A 20,766-nucleotide genomic window follows, 5' to 3' on the forward strand; every position below is an offset into this window, starting at 1 on the left:
CTGGTACACTATTCAAAGGGCATTAAACCCAGCTAACTCACTGAGGGAGAAACTTTTGAATGGAAATTTTATTAGTAACCATTTATACCTGTCCCAAGGTATTGATTTCGGACTGAAATTGACACACACTCATGGTATGTAGACGGTCATGATTGGCAGAAATGTGCGACAGAAATGAAACACATTTAGCCCCTCTGTACTTGGAGAGGTAAGGGCCATGGTGATTGACAGTATCATATAACAAGCTATTTATTCCAAGCAAAGCTGATTTCACTCATAAGAGATCAAAAGGAGCCTTCCTATTTGATTGGCAGCTATATACGTGTATATTGATTGTGAGTGTAAATTGAAAAAGCTACTTATTTAAGTGGTGAGGATGGTAAGGGAGATAACTATTTTTACTTGACAGGCCTTTTAAAATATCTCCTGTGATTTTGTTTGGAAATTGTTGTTGGTGCATGTATGATGGAAAGGGATGATTTTAAGGGAGAATTTTCTTTATGAGTCTATATTTTCTAAAGTATCATGGTAACCAGTATATATTTGAGTTTTACATGTTATATATAATGGTGGGTGTTAAATATACAGACAGATTAGTGAACATAGCTTATTCATCCTCACCCTCCTGCCTAAAGTCCTCATGAATCAAATATAAAAAATGTTATCCAGCGATATTATAAGAGAGGCATGGCGGCTTTCTTTATGCCTAGCAAAGATTTGTGATTTCATTAGGAAAAAGCGATGATCCCTGAAAGTGCCTCCTAGATGAAGTATGGTTACGATGGCGGAAGGGGACAAACTACGGATGTTTATTGTGGTTGTTAAACATCCACCGATGTAGATTTCCTAAATGTGGAAGAAGTTATGCATGACATGACAAGTTTGGCTGACCTTTGATGGTATTAATGTATAATCAGTTGAGTTATGCGTCACAGACTATTTTTATGAGCGAGATGCTGAAAAACTGTTCACCAGACAACTTATTTGCTGCATGGTACAATGATTTAATAAGATAACGAAAGACAGAATCATCATGACAACTGGTTTGTAATCATCATCATCATCATCATCATCATCATCATCATCATCATCATCATCAATTATCATCTTTCAATATTATCTGTCATTCTTTCAATTTTAATCTTGATCTAAGTATTTATGAAGCTAATAACTAAATATTATCAATTACTTTAATTTGATTGCCATGCTTGAACATATTTTTGCGTTATTTAATTAAACACAATTGTATTAAACCAACAAGAGTTCCTAGTAAGTGCTCTTTTTGTACCAAATTTTATTTTTTTCTTGGAGATAATCAGATTTTCAAGTAAACAGATTTGGAAGCTTCCCCTTGTGAAATTGACAACGTTTTGAAATGAGCAACACCAGCTGTCAGACTGAGTAAGCTTATTTTATTAATCATCTGACGTTATCAAATATGCCCCCTACAGGGCCCCGAGTACTCTGGGTAAATTTAGATTAATTATGATTTCCTTTGAGTTCATCCAACAGCTGTTTTAGGTTAATCTGTTGCGAAACAGACATCATCCCTCGCTTGTCAATTTCAAGCAAGTAGATTAATAGAGCATCGAATTCTTTAGAAAAGTTCTTGCTGAACTTAAGCTTGTGGGTTACGCTAGGGTGAAGATAATTTCTGTAACAGTGTTCAACTGTGGGTGGTCTTGTAAACTTTTTTAAAAAGTTTTTCAAATTCTTTGAGGACCAAATGTCAGATGATTGATTTCAAAGGGGTATTGATTTCAAGTGTACGTGACTTTCCATATCTCCAGGAATATTTGCAATGTTCATGCAGTTATGTATCATTTGCAGATAAGCATGTGTGAGTTTTTTTGTTGATAGATGTACTAACAGACATATTTAATATAAGATTTTTAAAGGTATTTGAATAGGATGATGTTTTTATCTTTTATTGCAAGTTGATTCAAAACAGGTTTAAGATGTTTGTGAAATATAGTTTGACTGATGCTGTTACAGAAAAGAAGATGTGGATTTGATGTTTCGTTATGAACCTACAGTAAACTATGGTTACAATGAACTCAAAGCAACCACTAATTTTCGTTTGTTATAACCGTAGTTCGTTATTAGCATATAGCATATATAAAGCAAATGGCTAGGACCAATGTTATATCCATCAGTTTGTTATAAGTGTGTTTGTTATTAATGTAGGTTAAGGTATTTTATTCATAGTTGTGAAATGGATTGTGTACAAGTCCTACTCAGGGGGCAGTCGGGTAGTCTAGTGGTTAAAGCTTTCGCTGGTCACACCGAAGACCCGGGTTCGATTCCCGACATGGGTACAATGTGTTAAGCCCATTTCTGGTGACCCCCTCCGTGATATTGCTGGAATATTGCTAAAAGCGGCATAAAACCATACTCACTCACTTGTCCAACTCAGAACACCCTCTCCATAGAAAGGTTGGAACTGTATCAGAGCAGGATGAATTCAGAGGAATTTGTGGTGGAGTTTCATAGCCACTCTGACCTGAAGTCGGGATTGATGCTCATGCTATCAACCACTGGCTTGCCAGCCCAGACTCACTTATTTATAGGCAGGATTGATAGAGCTGAAATATTGCTCACTGTTGTTTTGAAAAACGTTCACCCTCTCACTCACTCACTCACTCACAGATGTTTTATGAATATTTTCAAATTGTTATTCATAAAAATTTCAAATTAAAACAAAAACTTGTGTAATAATGCTGCATTGCAAATTTCATGTTCCCTTCAAATTATGTTTTTCACCATGAAGCAACGTCACTGTTATCCTTTTCAATATGTGTGAATATGCTTGTCGATTTTTTTTTGTACGGCCATTTTATATGTCCTTGTCCACAGTGAGAATCACTTTAACAGTACACTGAGTTGAACTAAATTGATGGGAAGATGTCACGATTCCTTAAATAACTACAACTACCACTAGAGGGCACTTTTAGCGTTGTCTGCATGTGCAATATTGCGTATAATTACCGCCTCGATACTGGTCGGAGCTGTGCTGGTTCTACTGAGAATCCTGCCAGAGCCTAACTGAACTGCCAAAAATCAATACAAAAGATGCTAGAGCAGACGACAAAACACCGCTCTGTGCTGCAACGAAGTAGGTCAAAATTAGACGAAATAAAATAAATGTTGATTGGACACTGCTGTGGAAGGCAGGTCTTTTAACTAATCAGTGAATATTTGGGATCTGTTGGTATAGCAACTAACGACCTTGACCTTTGTTTGTTGGGTTAAGGTCGGAGCCAATGTGATGATTGTGCGTGGACTGGTTTAGAAGAAACATTGTTGGATGATTCATACTTCTCAATTATTATGTTTGGCCTCCCACATTCAGTAAGATGGCTCTTCCGCGGAAAATTGATTGTGATTTCCAATCATGATGCAAAGGCATCGACGACTGGCACAAGCCTAGACTCTACTCTTGATCATCTGTTGTCATGGCGTTACTCCGTTAATCCGTTTAAGATTTGGTTATAACATGACAACTACCCTTTCTTCCTGGATTCTGCTCAACTGACTCGAGCAGTATTTTTAGCACAGTGGCATTGTTTTCAAAATTTGAAATTTACATACGTAAATTTCAATTTGAGTGAAATTGATTGGCGTCAATTTGTACTGTTGACATGATTGATGGATATGGACATTGTCAAGCGTTAAAGGTGCACTGCATTTGGAAATATGATTGAAACTTCAATTATAAATGCCAAATTTGTATGATGACCATCATTGTGATGACAGCTTTGGGAAAGTGACATTGATGGATTCGAAGTGATCTTTTCACATCTGTGGATTGCAAATTTACAAGGGTTGCAGATAGCAACTGCACTGAGGTTTCATGGTACATTTCAAGCTGGGATTTCACTGGACCTGGTTGGAAGGGATATCAATTACACAAAATGGACATTTCAGACCCCCATTACTGTGTTAAACAGGATCATTGTAAATTGCAACTGGACATGTTGATACAAGTGGCACAGTGTTGATTGTTGATATTTATTTACATCTTGCAATAGTGTGTAAATTTGGCACATGTCACAGTTGATGATAAGTGTGACGTGAAATGAACAGGATCAGTTCAACAGACACTTGAATTGAAGATTGTTAATTTCATGAAATGGACAATGTCAAAACAGTGTCCAGGCTTCAGAGAGTAGTTACTGTGAATTGATCTTGGATTTACAGTTATCCTACTGCTTTAGGCATTGGAGGAATCAAAAAGTATTTGTTAAATCATCCCTGTCATTGACGAGATCAGCTGATGAGCTGTCAACACACAAGCAGAAGCCTCAGCTGTGTATGTTTCAGATTGGCGCTGATTTCTCACATGGAATATGTTACTGTTTATGATGAGTTTACGAGGAATTTTTCCACGTGGTGCCATAAACCTCCGCTGGACCTGACTTGCCACACAAATGGACCACAAAGTTTGCAAGGCTGATCTAATTGAGGCAGGCAAGCCCTCGTGGGAGTGGAAATTATTTTGAGCAAAAACTGATGTGTAAATTTGACATCGAAGCTTCCTCGGCCTCTGTTGATGAAATTTGGTTGATTTGTCTCTCAAGATGCCCCCATGTTGCTAAATAAGTGTAAATGCTGGCAATTCTTCCAGGAGTTTTAATAGAATCAGTCGATGATGACCAACCAGTAGCTGTTGAGTAGGTCGGTGTTTAAATTTGTTAATTGATACCGAGGCCAACTTCATCAACTTCAAGCTGTTCGCTACATCATCAGCAGCAGCAGCAGGTCGCAACATCATCAACATCGCCAGGTGAGGAGTGTTTGACATGAATCACCGTCAGACTTAGGATGGATGTTTGCAGAGGAAGATGGTTTTGAAGAAGCTGGTGTGGAAAGAATTATTGTGAATGGATTTGTTTTAAGAATTCAGTGCAGTGTACCGAAATGTTGTGACAGTTTCAAGGAACCTGTTTGTGCATTTCGGATGTTATCGACAAAGTTTGATGTCTGTTTGTGGGATTTGAGATTATCAGGATCAACTTTGACTATTTTGTGTTACTGGTGTTAGTTGAGAGATAGGAATTTCAAACAAGCTGTGCGTGTATGAACCTGGATGTCATTTATTCACCTTGGATCATATATTTGGATTTTGTGCATAAACTTGCAGCAACATATGCATAATTGCATTTCAAGGGGACTGCAATAAACAATGGAACACAATGGAATACTGCCTGTGACTGGGTATATTGACTCTGTCATGGAGTAATTCATTTCATCAGGAGTGAAATTGACAAGTCTGTTTATTGTGACAGATTCTTTGTGTTGCATTTCCTCATGGACTAATTTCACAGTTTTTATAATACTCTGAAAGGCACAGGTGGAATTCATTTTCTGATCTGACTCATACGATCTGGAGTTCTTGGTCTTCCTGTGATCTCTGTGTAATGAGAATTTGAACATTTGCAGGTGATGTGTGGATAACATTCACTGTATAAAGGCGTTGTTCATTCTCAAGAATCTACAAATGAGATATGTCAGGACAGTTAAATATCCCCCTTGTTGATTAGAAGGGGCTTCCACCTTGACTCAATTATGGGAACAAAATACTCATAAGTGGATTCTCTAAACACACATTGCAAGCATGGAAGTTAGGCTGACTTGGAGTTCTCTTGCAGTTATTTTCATAAGAACAATCTTTACTTTGCTTAAGAGAGGTGAGTTTCAACTTTTATATGTTCTCGTCATTCAATGTATTGAAATCGAATCAATCAGCACCTTGTTTTATCAAATACTTTGTTTTCTTATGATTTTGAATGGTAAGAAGAGCACAATGTCTTCAGTCTGTAGGGCTGGGACAAGTCCAAATTTAAGATCTGGGGTAGAACAGGTCTTCAGCAACCCATGCTTGCCGTAAAAGGCAAATATGCCTGTCGTAAGAGGCGACTAACAGGGTCAGGTGGTCAGGCTCAATGACTTGGTTGATGCGTGTCATTGTATCCCAATTGCTTGGATCGATGCTCATGATGTCAATCACTGGATTGTCTAGTCCAGACCCGATTTTTTACAGACCACCATCATACAGCTGGAATAGTGCTGGGTGCGGCATCAAACAACAAACAAACAAACAAACCTATCCCAGGGTACCCATCTCCCGATGTAGGTCTCAAGAGTTGTCCGATTTGGAACTGTTATACCACAGCCCTTGCAAAAACTATTTAGATATATGTGTAAAACAATCTGATCATGCATACACTAAAGTTTACTGAAGTTTTATCTTTACTCAAACATATAAAAATCAGAAGGTTTGTTTGCATAGTCAGAAAGAAATGTGAAAATAAGTGACTTTTAGTGTAACCATGGAGTTTGACTGTTATGTCATGTGACTAACCATGGGTCTGGAAGTCCTCGGGGTACCTGGGTCCTTACCTGTCCCAGCCCTAGCAGTCTGTGCCAAAAACTTTTGAATCTACTACCCCGAACTAATCAATTGACATCATTAGTGTTGATGTATAGACTTATATTAGCAAAGGTTACCAGACCGAAAGATATTTTACAAGACTCGGGCTAGAGACTTGTGGCTAGAGTCTCAGTCTATTCTTACCATAACTATTACATGGATCATCTTAGCGCTAAGATCGCTTTGTGCAAGTGAGCCCATGTGTTGTGAGATCATCAGATGTGTATCATGTCTACGTCGGTCTTCTTGTCATAGTGTCAGCCTCAGTGATACTGTCAACTTACTTGGTGTCAGAAATTCTCAGCAAGGAGCTTGCTGTCCTGCCAACTTATGATCGCACTTATATTTTGTCAAACTCACTTATTGTCAGAAATTCTTGATGATGATGATGATGATGATTATGATGATTCTTGATGATGATGATGATGATGATTCTGCTTCATGATGATGATTCTCAATGATGATGATGATTCTTGATGATGATGATGATGATTCTTGATGATGATGATTCTTGATGATGATGATGATTCTGCTTCATGATGATGATTATTATTATTATTACTGATGATTATGATGATGATGATGATGATGATGATGATGATATGCGACAAGAACCATTTCCATTTAACTCATAAGAAATCTCTGCTAAAATCAGAGTCCATTGTTTGATTCCAACTAAATGATGAGCATGTGTTTATTAATCACTATTCAATATGTTTATCATTCAGATGCACTACTAATGATACTACTGCCCTGCAAATTCAGAAAAAAGCCAGCTTATGATCAAACTCACATTTTGTAAAACTTTGCTGCCAGAAGAAGTCAAACAACATCATTCCTGGCTATGTATGCAAAGTATTCTGCTATACTGCCATATCCAATGTACTGCCACATCATGTAACTCACAATGACATCTGGATATTGCCAATCTCACATGTTGCCAAATGAAAACTTTGTTAGAGGGTGTGACTCTGGGATGGTAACAAATCAACTCACTGTTTTGGCAAACTTGATGTAATGCCACATTATGATTCAACTCAATTTGGTTCCAATCAGAATATTGCTCATCTCACTCGTTGCCTATAGAAACTCTACAACAGCATATCCATCATGTTTACAAAGTATCCCACGATACTGCCAAACTCAATATAATGCCACATTATTGCCAAAACGAATGTTGTAATTCTTGTAGAGCAGGACATGCTTACCCTTTTCACAAACTCCTGATTTCAAGTGACCCATTTATAATTTTTTTACCACTATTTTGCCCTTACACCCAATGGAATCTCTTTCAGCAGATAATCAAGACTGGTTATTCTATGGCGTTGACATTTTATATTTACCATAAGGAATGCTGGAACAGTCATTACATTCATGACCACTGACGCCAATTTCTTCACTTTGCTGCCAGACTCAATATAAAGCCACAGCATATTGATGATCAATACTGGCTTTATAATGAGATGCGGCTGTACATGGTGATGTGTGCTGTGCACAGTATAGAGCCATCTGGCAGGTGCCCCCAGCAGTAGAGGGAGGAGAAGAGCAGACTGTCTGCATACACCTGGCCAGGTTGTGATTCATGCATATGTCTTGTGGCTGTGGTAGGGTGTAACGTCATGGGGATTGAGATTTCAAGGGGATCCACCCATTCCATTAAGTGTTAAGTATATATGCTATATACTGGCAGAGGATGTCATCTGTGTTGAATTAGGCACTGGCCTTGTTTTTGGATGTTTGTGATGGAACATCACCATCATTATCATCACTATCATTATCATCACCATCATTATGTTTCATCGTACCCTGATGGTGTGGCTTGTTCCTCATGTTTTCAATCACTGGTTTGCCGGGTCTAGATTTGATAATTTACAGGCTGCCTTGATATGGTTGGAGCGATGCTGTCGGTGCATAAAATTAACAAATACTCATTCCCATGCATTGCTGGTGTCATCATGACCTTGAATGATGATGATGATGATGATGATGATGATGATGACAACAATGATGATGGTGATGATGGTGATGATGATGGTGGTGTGATGATGATGATGGTGATGATGATAATGATCATGATGATGGTGTAAAAATGATGGTGTGATGATGATGATGATAATGATTCTTGTAAAAAGGTTGGTACATTAAGGAAGTGATGACCATCAGTATGAGAGACAGGAATAGCTGAATAAGCATAATAAGTCCTGACTTAGCAAATAAACTGATTGGTGGGAACAGTGATTTCTTATGATATTGCTAAGACAAATGTCATTGCTCAATTGCAGTGACAAATAAAATGTTTCATATTGTAAATCCAGAACAATTTTTAGATCAGTTTAGTACATATGCTTTTCTTCATCTCCTGCAGTAAGCAATACAAAAATTTCAGACCTTTTCAATTTGGACTTCTGCCAACATTTGACATTTCTTTTTGAAACTTTCACTCTGTTTTGATAGGATTGCTTGTATTGAAAAGCTTGATTTTATTTCCGAGTCTTGCAGTTTTATGTGCTTGAACATAATTGGAGATCATTTCTGTGAAAAATACACGATTCAGCTGCAGCTGTTTTTTTTGTCATGATACTGTCCTGATGAAACCGAGTGAAATTGATTACCAACACGTTCATTTCACACAACATATTGCATTGCAGGAGCTATCTGAGATTTCAAGCAGCTTCTGCTGATACTATCTATATTATGAAACAGACATGGAGTCGCCTATTGCTTTTGTTGAGGAATACATTTTAGATGAAATTGACAAAAAAAGGTAAAAATTGCGTTTCTTCAGTGTTAAAGTTTGAAATTAACATTCCTGCTCTGCATTCTGACATCAATCAGCATTTTCCATATGCATCGTTGCGTATCAGAACTTTGGTTTTTGATGCTTTTAGCATGTTATTGTTTTGAATTGGCTTGACCTTGCGTCAATTTCTGGACGGGTTGAAATGTATGACATCATTTTCAACAGACAACCTGCAGCAACACCATTGATCTTTCTTTAGTCTCGAGGGATGAGAGTTTCACGTTTGACATTTCCCATTTCTCAGAATAATTTGCTTGCCTTTGGTGCTTCTGTGTCCACAGCGATTTAGAAACAAGATGGAGGGATATTGAGAGTGGCAATTGTCAAGGGATTGGACCAATTTGAAAATGTCCCATGCTCTTAAGACGATATGAATCTCATATGTGAAAAACACCAATTTTTCAATTTGGAACTAAATTATCATCTGACGACATATGTTATTTAACCATGATGTGTAGTTTGGGTGTGGGCAGTGTAAGACATTTTTAAATTGGCTTGGGGGAGGAGTTTAGTCGTTCTTTTTTAATTGTACTTTTTCCACACTGATCTTTGAACTTTCAGAGAAATAAATTAGACATGGATTTTTGGAATGGGTTTGCAAATATCATCAAAGACATATTTGCAGATATGATTCAGAACATCAGTTGAATCTGCAGTTCATTTTTCTACAGAATGGGATGATCTCATTATAGTAAAATGAGTTTTTATGCACGAGAGGAATCGTCAATTTGCCCTGAAATTGTGCAGCCTTCCTGGATTACAACACATCTGTGTGTGTGTCCTTAGATCTCAAGTTCAAGCATTGTCCAACTCCACTCCCTGACCTTGAGGTAAAATCCACCGTGTTGTGATCCAAATGGTTTAGAACAAAAGCAGTTCCGCTGAAATGAAACAGTTTGGATTTTATGATTTTGTTGCCATTAACAATAGGGGAAAAACTTCACGCTAGAGAATGCATGCGAAGAGGCTTCTCACTGTTAAAGGACACAGTGTGAATTTCATCACATTCTCTATTGGACAACTACCACTGTCGGTGACTAAGTGTGACTTTCAGTGGTTGAAAGAGAATCCCAAATGAGTGGAGGGTTCCTGTGCCAAGGGAGGTAACTCTTGCTGGCTTGATGTCATCAGAGGGTAAGACCTCTGTAAAATCCACAATGTCTGGGAATAGACTAAGATCTTTCCAGTATTAATTCATTCCTTTTTGTATATATGTTGAAACTTTAATTGTAATTGAATTTAAACTTTTCAATTTTGAGATGTGAATTGAAAGTTTCATGACAACACAAATTGTTGTTATTATTTCTGGCTGTTTGTTTTTGATATCAACATAGTTTGGGATGAAGCTGAATTTATGAATGAAACTGAATGTAACTTGATTTTGTTGTAATTACCATTCTTCTATCATATGTGTATGAGGTTGTTTTGGGTTTTTGTCCAGTGGATGCAAGACTATCTTTGTTAAATACCCAGAATTTGACATACAGAAAGCTATACCCTTGAAACTTGTTATTGTATCAAAGTAAACAGTATTAAGTTACAAGTTGGATATGAGCATCTATGATCCAGTACAGATCTAACAAATTCTCCACTTGTTTATCTGCAAGTTCTCAATGTCTTTGATTCTGGAATGACTCTTTATCAAATACATTCCTTACTTAAGTTCCAATACTGCAATTGACTTTACAAATGTTCCAATACTGACTGTATACCGGAACATGTTCCAATACTGACAATACAAATATTTCAATACTGACTGTATTAGACCCATGAAGATTCCAGGGTAGAATAGGTTTTCAGCAACCCATGCTTGCTGGAAAAGGCGACTGTGCTTGTCGTAAAAGGCGACTAACGGGATCGGGTGACTAACGGGATCGGGTGGTCAGGCTCGCTGACTTGGTTGATGCATGTCATCGATCCCAAATGCGTGAATCTATGCTCATGATATCAATCACTGGATTGTCTGGTCCAGACTCGATTATTTACAGACCTCCGTCATATAGCTGAAATATTGCTGAGTGCGGCGTTAAACAACAAACCAACCAACCAACGTCTGTATTAATGTTCCAATATTAACTATACAAATATTCCAATATTGACTCTATAAATGTTCCATACTGGCTATACAAACATTCCAATACTGACTGTATAAATGTTCCATACTGGCTATACAAACATTCCAATACTGACTATATAAATGTTCCATACTGGCTATACAAATATTCCAATACTGACTATACAAACATTCCAATACTGACTGTATAAATGTTCCATACTGGCTATACAAACATTCCAAAACTGACTATACAAACATTCCAATACTGACTGTATACATGTTCCATACTGGCTATACAAACATTCCAATACTGACTATACAAACATTCCAATACTGACTGTATAAATGTTCCATACTGACTATACAAACATTCCAATACTGACTATACAAACATTCCAATACTTACTGTATAAATGTTCCATACTGGCTATACAAACATTCCAATACTGACTGTATAAATGTTCCATACTGGCTATACAAACATTCCAATACTGGCTATACAAATATTCCAATACTGACTATACAAATATTCCAATACTGACTGTATAAATGTTCCATACTGGCTATACAAACATTCCAATACTGACTATACAAATATTCCAATACTGACTATACAAATATTCCAATACTGACTGTATAAATGTTCCATACTGGCTATACAAACATTCCAATACTGACTATACAAATATTCCAATACTGGCTATACAAACATTCCAATACTGACTGTATAAATGTTCCATACTGGCTATACAAACATTCCAATACTGAATATACAAACATTCCAATATTGACTGTATAAATGTTCCATACTGGCTATACAAACATTCCAATACTGAATATACAAACATTCCAATACTGACTGTATAAATCTTCCATACTGGCTATACACATATTCCAATACTGACTATACAAACATTCCAATACTGACTGCATAAATGTTCCATACTGGCTATACAAATATTCAACAGTTTTCAAAACTTATAAAGTCCATTGCAAAACAATATCATGTCCTTTCACCTCAACACCAAGCCTTTGTAAACATGCAGTAGAACAGTCACCACCCCCAGACAGCCTTTGACCTCCCGACCACTCTGGGAAATATACTAGGACGACTTGATGTCTATTTCTCACGTGGACATGGCCCTTACAACAGCTGAACAAAGCTTGTCAATTACATTTTATTACAACTCCTGTCTAACACTGTAGGCAGCAGTGGTAATCAGCTGATTGCATTCACTGCCGCATCACATGGAGAATATGTATTGTGTTGGCTTAATGGGCCTGTGAGAGTATGTCTACAGCTTGCACACTGCGGCGCCTGGTACGTACTGCGTGAAAAGAAACTATACTGAAGGACAAAAATAAGGGAACAGATGTCAAGAGAAGGACTTATTTCACGTGACATTCTGTGTGTAGGTTGAAGATGGTCTCAGATTCTTTGGCTATTCCAAAGATGTAACAAAGGTTATATTTGGGATAATACTCTCTTTATAAAGAACAGATTCTGGTACTTTTGGGGTTGAGTCCTGTCTGGGACTCGAACCCACACTTTCAGAGTGAGGTACCTAATCAACCATATCATTGATATGATGTTATAATACGGTTGTAACTGGTGTTTTTAATGTTATAAACTGGATGATATTGGAATACAAATGTTCTAATGAGTGTGTGTGTGAGTAAGTGAGTATGTGAGTATGTACTGTTATATTGTGTGAACCGATGCTCATGAACACATCACATGTGACGTCATAGATCCATGACTCGAGATGCACCATTTGTGTCGTGCAGTATTAGCATGTAAAGTTTGGAAATCACATGCAGCATATTGTGATAAGAATAAAAACATGCTGTGGTAACACTTGATTGATTGTGAGATTTGTCATTAATTGGTACACATTGGAAACATCTCTTCTTAACGTACATACTTCTCTTTATGTTTCTATCTTATCTATCTGTTGCGTATCTTTTGGTGGTGAGGATATATGATTGACAGGGTGAAACAAACATGTAACATATAAAGTTTTATGTAAAAGTAGATTTCAGAAAATGTATTTAAAGAGCATATATCATATCTAGTGGGATATAAAGAGCATATTACACATCAAGGTAGATAAATGAGCTTGTATCATACAATGTATGATACGAAGAGCATGTATGACATCAAGTTAGATATAAGAGCATGTATCATAGAACACAAGATTTGAGGAGCATGTACCATAGGAAATGGGATATGAAATACAGAAAGTTGTTTCAGTAAATAGTTTCATGTCATTCCTTATATAAAATGTGAATTGTTATTTCAGAAAGATATACATTTAAATATGATAATATTGTAGTGAAGGACATACAAATCAGTGGCGGTTTTCAACAAATTCATAGGTTCTCAGATGTTGAATATGAAAATCACTGGCTACAAACAGTTGAATTTTGCATGTATAGGATAGAATAGGTCTTCAGCAACCCATGCTTGTCGTAAAAGGCGACTATGGTCAGGCTCGCTGACTTGGTTGATGCATGTCATCGATCCCAATTGCATGGATCGACGTTCATGATGTAAATCACTGGATTGTCTGGTCCAGACTCGATTATTTACAGATCGCCGTCATATAGCTGGAATATTGCTGACTGGGTGTAAAATAACAAACCAAACCAAATGCATGTATAGGATACCAAAATATTGGATGCAAATTACAAAAGTTTCAAAATTTGAGATACAGAATATGGAATCGGAATGAAATTATTTAAAACAACTGCAAGGTACAGGCTATATCAATTAAAATATTCAAAGTTTTAATTTTGCTAATTTTATGAGAGATATCATGTACACATGTCCAAATGGAAACATATCTTAGCACCTGATGCCAACATTTCTTGCATGTGATGATAACTAGACAGGGGTGAATATGTTATTCTGCTGGAGACTCTGAAAGTGTTGTGGCTTGTCTGCTAGGCTCTTTGTAATCAATGTAATTGGGTTCCAGGAACTTACAGCAAATCCAGGAAATTCCTGGTAAATCCAGTTAAATGTCGAAATTGGCTTTGTGGTGATTTTGTGATCTGTACTTATCTCATGAATATTTGATCGCATTACATTGTTTCAACACTGATGTTCCACAGTGCACTACAAGCAGGGGAACTGCCTACTGGCTTTACATAGAACAGAGGAACTGCCTACTGGTTGTACATAGAGCCTTGGAATAGATCTGTACTATTTGATTTTTGTTGATTTTGCCAAAGGCAGACAATTCTTAGTCTGATTATTTATGGCAATATGAATAAATAACCTAAGTATTTCAACGGCAGACGATCACATATTGGATACGTTACGGTTTCTTCCCTGATATAGGCGTGTGCTCTTTAACTTTTTCCAACTTTTTATTCAAGTTTCTAATTGCCTAAATTTCCTTGCCGAAGGAACTAAAATAGAATTTAAATGATTTTTGAGTTCAAATGTGTTACAAAGTTTTAAGCTGCATTAGTCATACTTTGGGGTTTCTTTAAGTTTCTTTTTGTTTCTAATGATAGGAATGCGTCTTTCATGAGAAATATATCAGCAGGTTGAATATCAACAGGAATATTTTGTGAAGTCTCGGATAATAAACTGTATGGTCCATTCACTGATGACTGAGTGAGTGAGTGAGTGAGTTGGGTTTTACACCGCTTTTAACAGTATTCCAGTTATACCACGGCATGTCAGCTTAATGTGGGAGGAAAGCCCGAAGTAATGCAGGTCTCAGACGTTTACCACTTCGGTGAAACCCACGAGCACAGGTATGGTGCTGACAAACCTAGAAACATAATTGGAGCGAACCGGGATTTGAACCCACAATCATAGGTTTCTGGCATGCCCAAGGGATGCAACTCTGCACAGCGAATCGCGGCGCCTTAGACAACTGGGCCACCCGTGCCCCCCACTGATGACTGAATGTCCACAGGGATCTCCATGCTGGCCATTCAGTCTTTTGGTGTTTAGTAAAACCAGAAAACTGTTTATTAATCTCTAAAATCATTGTTGAATGAGTGAGCGAGTGAGTATGGTTTTACGCCGCTTTTAGCAATATTCCAGCAATATCACGGTGGGGGACACCAGAAATGGTGAATCGCATCATTGTTGAATGTAATGATACATTATTATTTCTTTTGTACCACTGTGTTTGAAGATGTCTTACATGACGCTAAGCTGTTGCCTGGCTGATTTAGTGTAGCATCAAACCCTGAAGTGTACACTGTTGCTCATACTCTCAGTCACTGGGGTGGGGGTAGCCAAGTGGTTAAGGTGTTTGCTCATCCTGCCATGACTGAGTTTGATTCCAAATATTGGTTCAATAAGTGAAGCCCATCCTGGTGTCATGAATAACTGGAGTATTGCTAAAAATGATGTCAAATTATACTCACTTACTCATCCTTGCTGTGCAATACCTGTATACTTATACAGTCGTGCCCCGCTTATACGGACTTCAGATATCCTGAAATCTCGGTTCCCGGACGATTTTCATTCAAAACGAAATAATTACTATATAAATTTACCCGTATATACGGAAATTCAGTTTCCGGAACCGGACGGTTATTTTCATACACAAAACACTGAAATGCACACAAAATTGTCTCACTTATCCGGACAATACACTTCCGCTGGTGGTAATCCTTCCGCTGGTGGTAATCCTTTGATTCGTAAGAAGTCAATTAACCAAGTGACACTGAGTTACGTTTGAGAAGAGCTTGTTTATTGTACATGTAGTCCCCTTCGACAAATATGGCGTCTGTGGAGGTCAGAGGTCAAAGTTGTGTACGTATGGCCTGTCAACCATCAAAACGTAAGCGACACGCAGTTACATCACGCGAAAAAAGGGAAATTTGTCTGTTTAAGGAAAAACACCCATCAGCAAGTTTAGAAACCATCAGTAAGCATTATGGCACTGAATTTGGACATGCCATAGGAAAATCGACAATTGGTGACATGACAAGTCGCAATGTGCCTGTTAATTGAAGGGAAGTAACTCTTCCAGTAAGAAGCTGGTTTCAGTTATACGGAAATTCGTTTATACGGACGAATTGTGAAATGACGCAAGTGTCCGTATAAACGAGGCACGACTGTATACTTATATAAGCCAGATGCCGACCAAGACTTTTGATTTGTGACCCCATCCTTTATAAGTTTTCATGTACTACTCATCCATGAGGATCTGGGTTAGAATTGGCCTTCAGCAACCCATGTTTATCATATAAGAATAAAGGGATTGGGTGGTCACCCTCCCTGACTCGGCTGAAGCATCCATTCTATCCCAATCTCATAGATCGATGCTCATGATGTCAATCACTAGATTTTCTGGTCCAGACTCATATATGTACAGTGAGTGAGTGAGTGAGTGAGTTAATATTTAAAGTCACATCGGCAATATTTCAGCCACATCGTGACTAAAGCAATTAATACATTAAGAAAACACATATATGTACAGACTGTCATCATATAGCTGGAATATTGCTGAGTGCAGCTTTAACAACAAACAAACAAGAATATACTACTCAATTGATGTTAAAGAACACCCAATTTCTTCACATGACAGATTACTGTAGTCTTGGGAAAAATCAGGCGTTCTTTAACTTCTGTTGAGTAGTATAAAAAAATTAAATGTTTCTTAATTGATTAAAATAAATTTCAAATTTCTTTTCAGGCTTCCATCACCTTTTAAGCATAGCAACAAGAACCCAGCCTCTATAAGTAACCTTTCTACCTCTAAAGACAGCTCCAACAGCAACTCAAACCTCAACCAGTCTCGTGGGAAGCCCACACTCCACGGGGCAAACTCCACGTCGAACGATAAAGTGCGGTCACATCTGAATCAACAGAATAATAATAATAATTTGCAAGGTAAGAAATTGCTTCATGATCATGTTTCTCCATTTCTTTTACAGTTTTCTCTTTCAGGAAGCATGGTTGGCACAGTTGATGGAGATACATCAATGTCAGTTTGTTCTTGCTTGGATGATCAGGTTTTGTTCTGAGGCTGAATGTTATTGATTGTTTCATTGGTGGTAGATGGTAAATATTCAGCATTACTGTAGTTCATTGTGTTTATTTGTCTGCTGTTGTTGTCAACAGTATTCTTTATGGTCAATGGTCAGGGGGGTTTTCTGTTCAAGTTCAAGTAATATATGATACATAGGTTTGATGCTGATGCTTAGACTAACATCTAGTCTCTGAAATGAACATATCATACAGAAAAAAAATAGTTGTTAAATTACCTAAATAAAAATTTAATAGAAAGAAGCTCTCTTCATTTTCTGCAGAAATCTAGACTTGCCAAACATTATAGACTTGCACGGGCTGTATTTGATATATTTGTATCAGTGTCTGCAAAACAGCAAGGTGATACTCCATTTCCGGTTTTACAGACAAGGTGCTTTTTGATTTACACAGATTCACTTTTACTTTCATTTCTTTTTATGACAAATATCCCATCACGCAAACAAGTATTTGCTTTGGCCACAACTGTTGATCAGAACTGCAAATTCTATTTTGGTGGTGATTTTATTTTTGTGCAATTTTATCTTGACTAATTAGTTACAAGCTTATCTCCCTTCCAATAGGACAACCAAGGTTTATAACAAAGAATAAATGCTTTAATTCAATTTATTTAATTATGTTTTTAATTAACCCCTCATCTTTATTTATCAGTAATATTTATCAAATCAAAGCTGAAACAATAAATATAAAATGCATATATCGACCATGTATTTTTACGTGTATATTTTCAAGAATAATTTGAAGTCAAATATCATAATATATTTGTCAGTCACTTCACTTTTGACCTAAACAAGTATGCCACTCATTTTGCAGTAAAAATGTTTTAGCTGTTTGAATAAAGTTCATGTGCCCTTAGAAATCCCTCCTCATGGCCAGACTTCCTTCACCTTGCATAAAAAAATAGTTCAGGACGTTCACCTACCTTCAAGATAAGAGGATTAGATCGTCGAAACCAAACAATTATCTATTACACAAAAAGTGGAAAGTAACGTCAAATAATTGATTGTTTGAGTACTTTTTACCCCCTGGCTAGTAACCTACAACCCTTAGTGTCTGCGTCAATATCATACTTAATCATAGATTCCAGCAATATTTACTTGTAGATTTCATGTCTAGACATTGGATAGTGTGTATTCTTTTTAAATCAGGGCTGTCTTGTCAAGTAAAAAACAACACGCTTGCTTTTAGAAGATCAGGGAGTAAAGCCTGACTTTTAAAGATCACTAGGACCTTGGATCAAATGATTGCTTGTTGATTTGTGCTATGGATCTTAAGGCCTGTCTTGAGAGGGTTTGAAATAGATGATACTGAGGTATATCACTTGAGTGGTGAAGTATACTGGTTGTTTTGATACAGGGTGCTGTCCTTTGAGGGATGTAATCACTAAAGGAAGACTTGACATTTCGTTAAGCTACCATGTTGCAAGCCTTTATTGCGAATAAGCCCTTTAGTTTTACTTGGAACTCTTGAAATTGAAATGTGATATGGTACTTGTCACAAGATGACAAGGCAGTATTTTCTGCCTGGTTAAGACTACTGTAATCGAATTCATAGTGATTCTGTAATGTATTTTGAAATTTTTGAGTCTCAAATATATGCTCTTGTGATGTACATGGTTTAATACCAATGATTTGATAGATGAAACAGAAATTCGATTCCCGACATGGGTACAATGTGTGAAGCCCATTTCTGGTGTCCCCCACTGTAATATTGCCGGAATATTGCTAAAAGTGGCGTTAAACCATACTCACTCACTCATCTTGAAATAGACAAGACTTTTAATGTAGATTTCAGTCCAAACTCGTTCCTGTTGTGGTGTGAGGGAAAATTACAAAATATTTGTGTCCTTGATAATAAATACCCTTTATGCATAGGCATATTTCTGTTTAGATTTGACTTGTTGGGTTTATTGAGGTTCACGTTCCCATATGTTTTTGTTTTTTAGATGTCCATTTAGGTCACACCAACTTTTCCTAGTTTAGGAGTACATTTCAAATATGTTGCAGTCATGAGATTTTATTACAGCCGTTAGAAGATATGTTTTGAAAATTGAAATTAAATCGCTATGAAACTTCAATATCTTAAATTGAAAGTAAATTCTTAATTTCTTAACATTTCAAATTCCTTTCCGTGTCACACAACATGACAATTTTTAAAGTACTATGATAAGTCCACAAATGAATAAAGCTACTTTTCTTGACGAGTGATTTTCAATTTGTTGAAGTGAATGCTTATTCAGTGTATAGAAATCAGACTGCCGTTTACATCTACAAGAATACATTTAAAGATCACAGGGGTTGTGGGAATTTGTAGGGTAAGGTATCACCACGATCTAAATTACATTGTCAATTTAATAAAAATGTCTGTTTCTATGAAACAAGTTTGACAGGGGTTGGTGATAGGTACAAAGGCACCCTTCGCTCGGTTTATTATTATAATTATACTCATAATGTTGAGATCATTTTGTGAGGGAAATCCTTGACACCAAGAAACATGAAATTGCAGTTCTGTTTATTTTCTTCTGCACGATTAGTTGTCATAACAATAATTCAACCGTGAGACATTTCTCGGTGAATGTGAGAATTGGTATGACATATTTTCCACTCCTGTAGATAGTGTTGCCTATTTGGAACTAATTTGAAATATATTATCTATAATGAGCTACATTTGCCTGCATATTAACATCGATCGTCAAACCAAACACAAAATATGGAATCTAAAGGTAGGTGTTTTATGAGGTTGTGATATAAAATGTTTGTTTTCTGAAGAAATGTAAATGAATTCAATGCTGTTTTTTTTCAATACAGAGTACCTTGAGAACTCTGGAACAAAATATGTTCCCAGTACCCAATGCTTGTAATGTGACCACTTTGAAATAGGGACTTTGTGGTAAATATTGCTGATGAGTGATAATCTCACCCAAGTGTCTCTTGATATCAAATATATCAACACAGGTCATTAAAAGTGTTGATATACTGTAAATCTTGATATTAACGCAAGCGTGAATTAAATGCGAAAAATGCAAGTGGTCTTTGCTCGCATTATTTAACATCGAATTGATATCAACAATAAGACATTTTGGATAGCATAAATACCAACTTAGACATACGCTAAAAACAAACAACTATGTATTCCACATCACTGTTTATTGAGCAGCACTTGTTACAGGTATATAAACAATGTCATTCAAATACTAATTTCATCCTGTGAATTGTCACTGCTGGGGTCAAGACAACTGTTCTACTCACTCATGTCATCACTGATCACACCTGCAAGTCCAGACAGACGCCACCCAACACGGTGTCTTTGCTCTTTGCGACTGCATCAAAGGCCGACATGAGACAGTGTGCACGTATTGTTTTAGCGGAAGTACAGCTCTGCTCAGCGCTAATAAGCGGTGCTATTTGGTGTGTGTTAGGATTAATGTAAGGTTGGATTAAGGTGAGGATTCT

General features: G+C 37.0%; 1 protein-coding gene across 17 annotated transcripts in view; it reads left to right on the plus strand.

Moving 5' to 3' along the window:
* LOC124110337 (neuron navigator 2-like) overlaps positions 1-20,766 on the plus strand; it is a 605,924-nt gene that overhangs the window by 410,632 nt on the left and 174,526 nt on the right. For 15 of the 17 annotated variants that reach the window (XM_048384120.1, XM_048384123.1, XM_048384126.1 and 12 more), the window contains one exon: positions 16,962-17,158. In XM_048384120.1, the coding sequence (XP_048240077.1) occupies positions 16,962-17,158 (197 nt within the window). Of the gene's footprint in view, positions 1-5,561; positions 5,691-16,961; positions 17,159-19,894; positions 20,037-20,766 lie in introns of those variants that run through there. The other 2 variants (XM_048384135.1, XM_048384133.1) reach the window with 2 other exon arrangements.

Source organism: Haliotis rufescens, unplaced genomic scaffold, assembly GCF_023055435.1.
Source record: "Haliotis rufescens isolate VD_foot unplaced genomic scaffold, xgHalRufe1.0.p SCAF_5, whole genome shotgun sequence".
Classification (NCBI taxonomy): domain Eukaryota; kingdom Metazoa; phylum Mollusca; class Gastropoda; order Lepetellida; family Haliotidae; genus Haliotis; species Haliotis rufescens.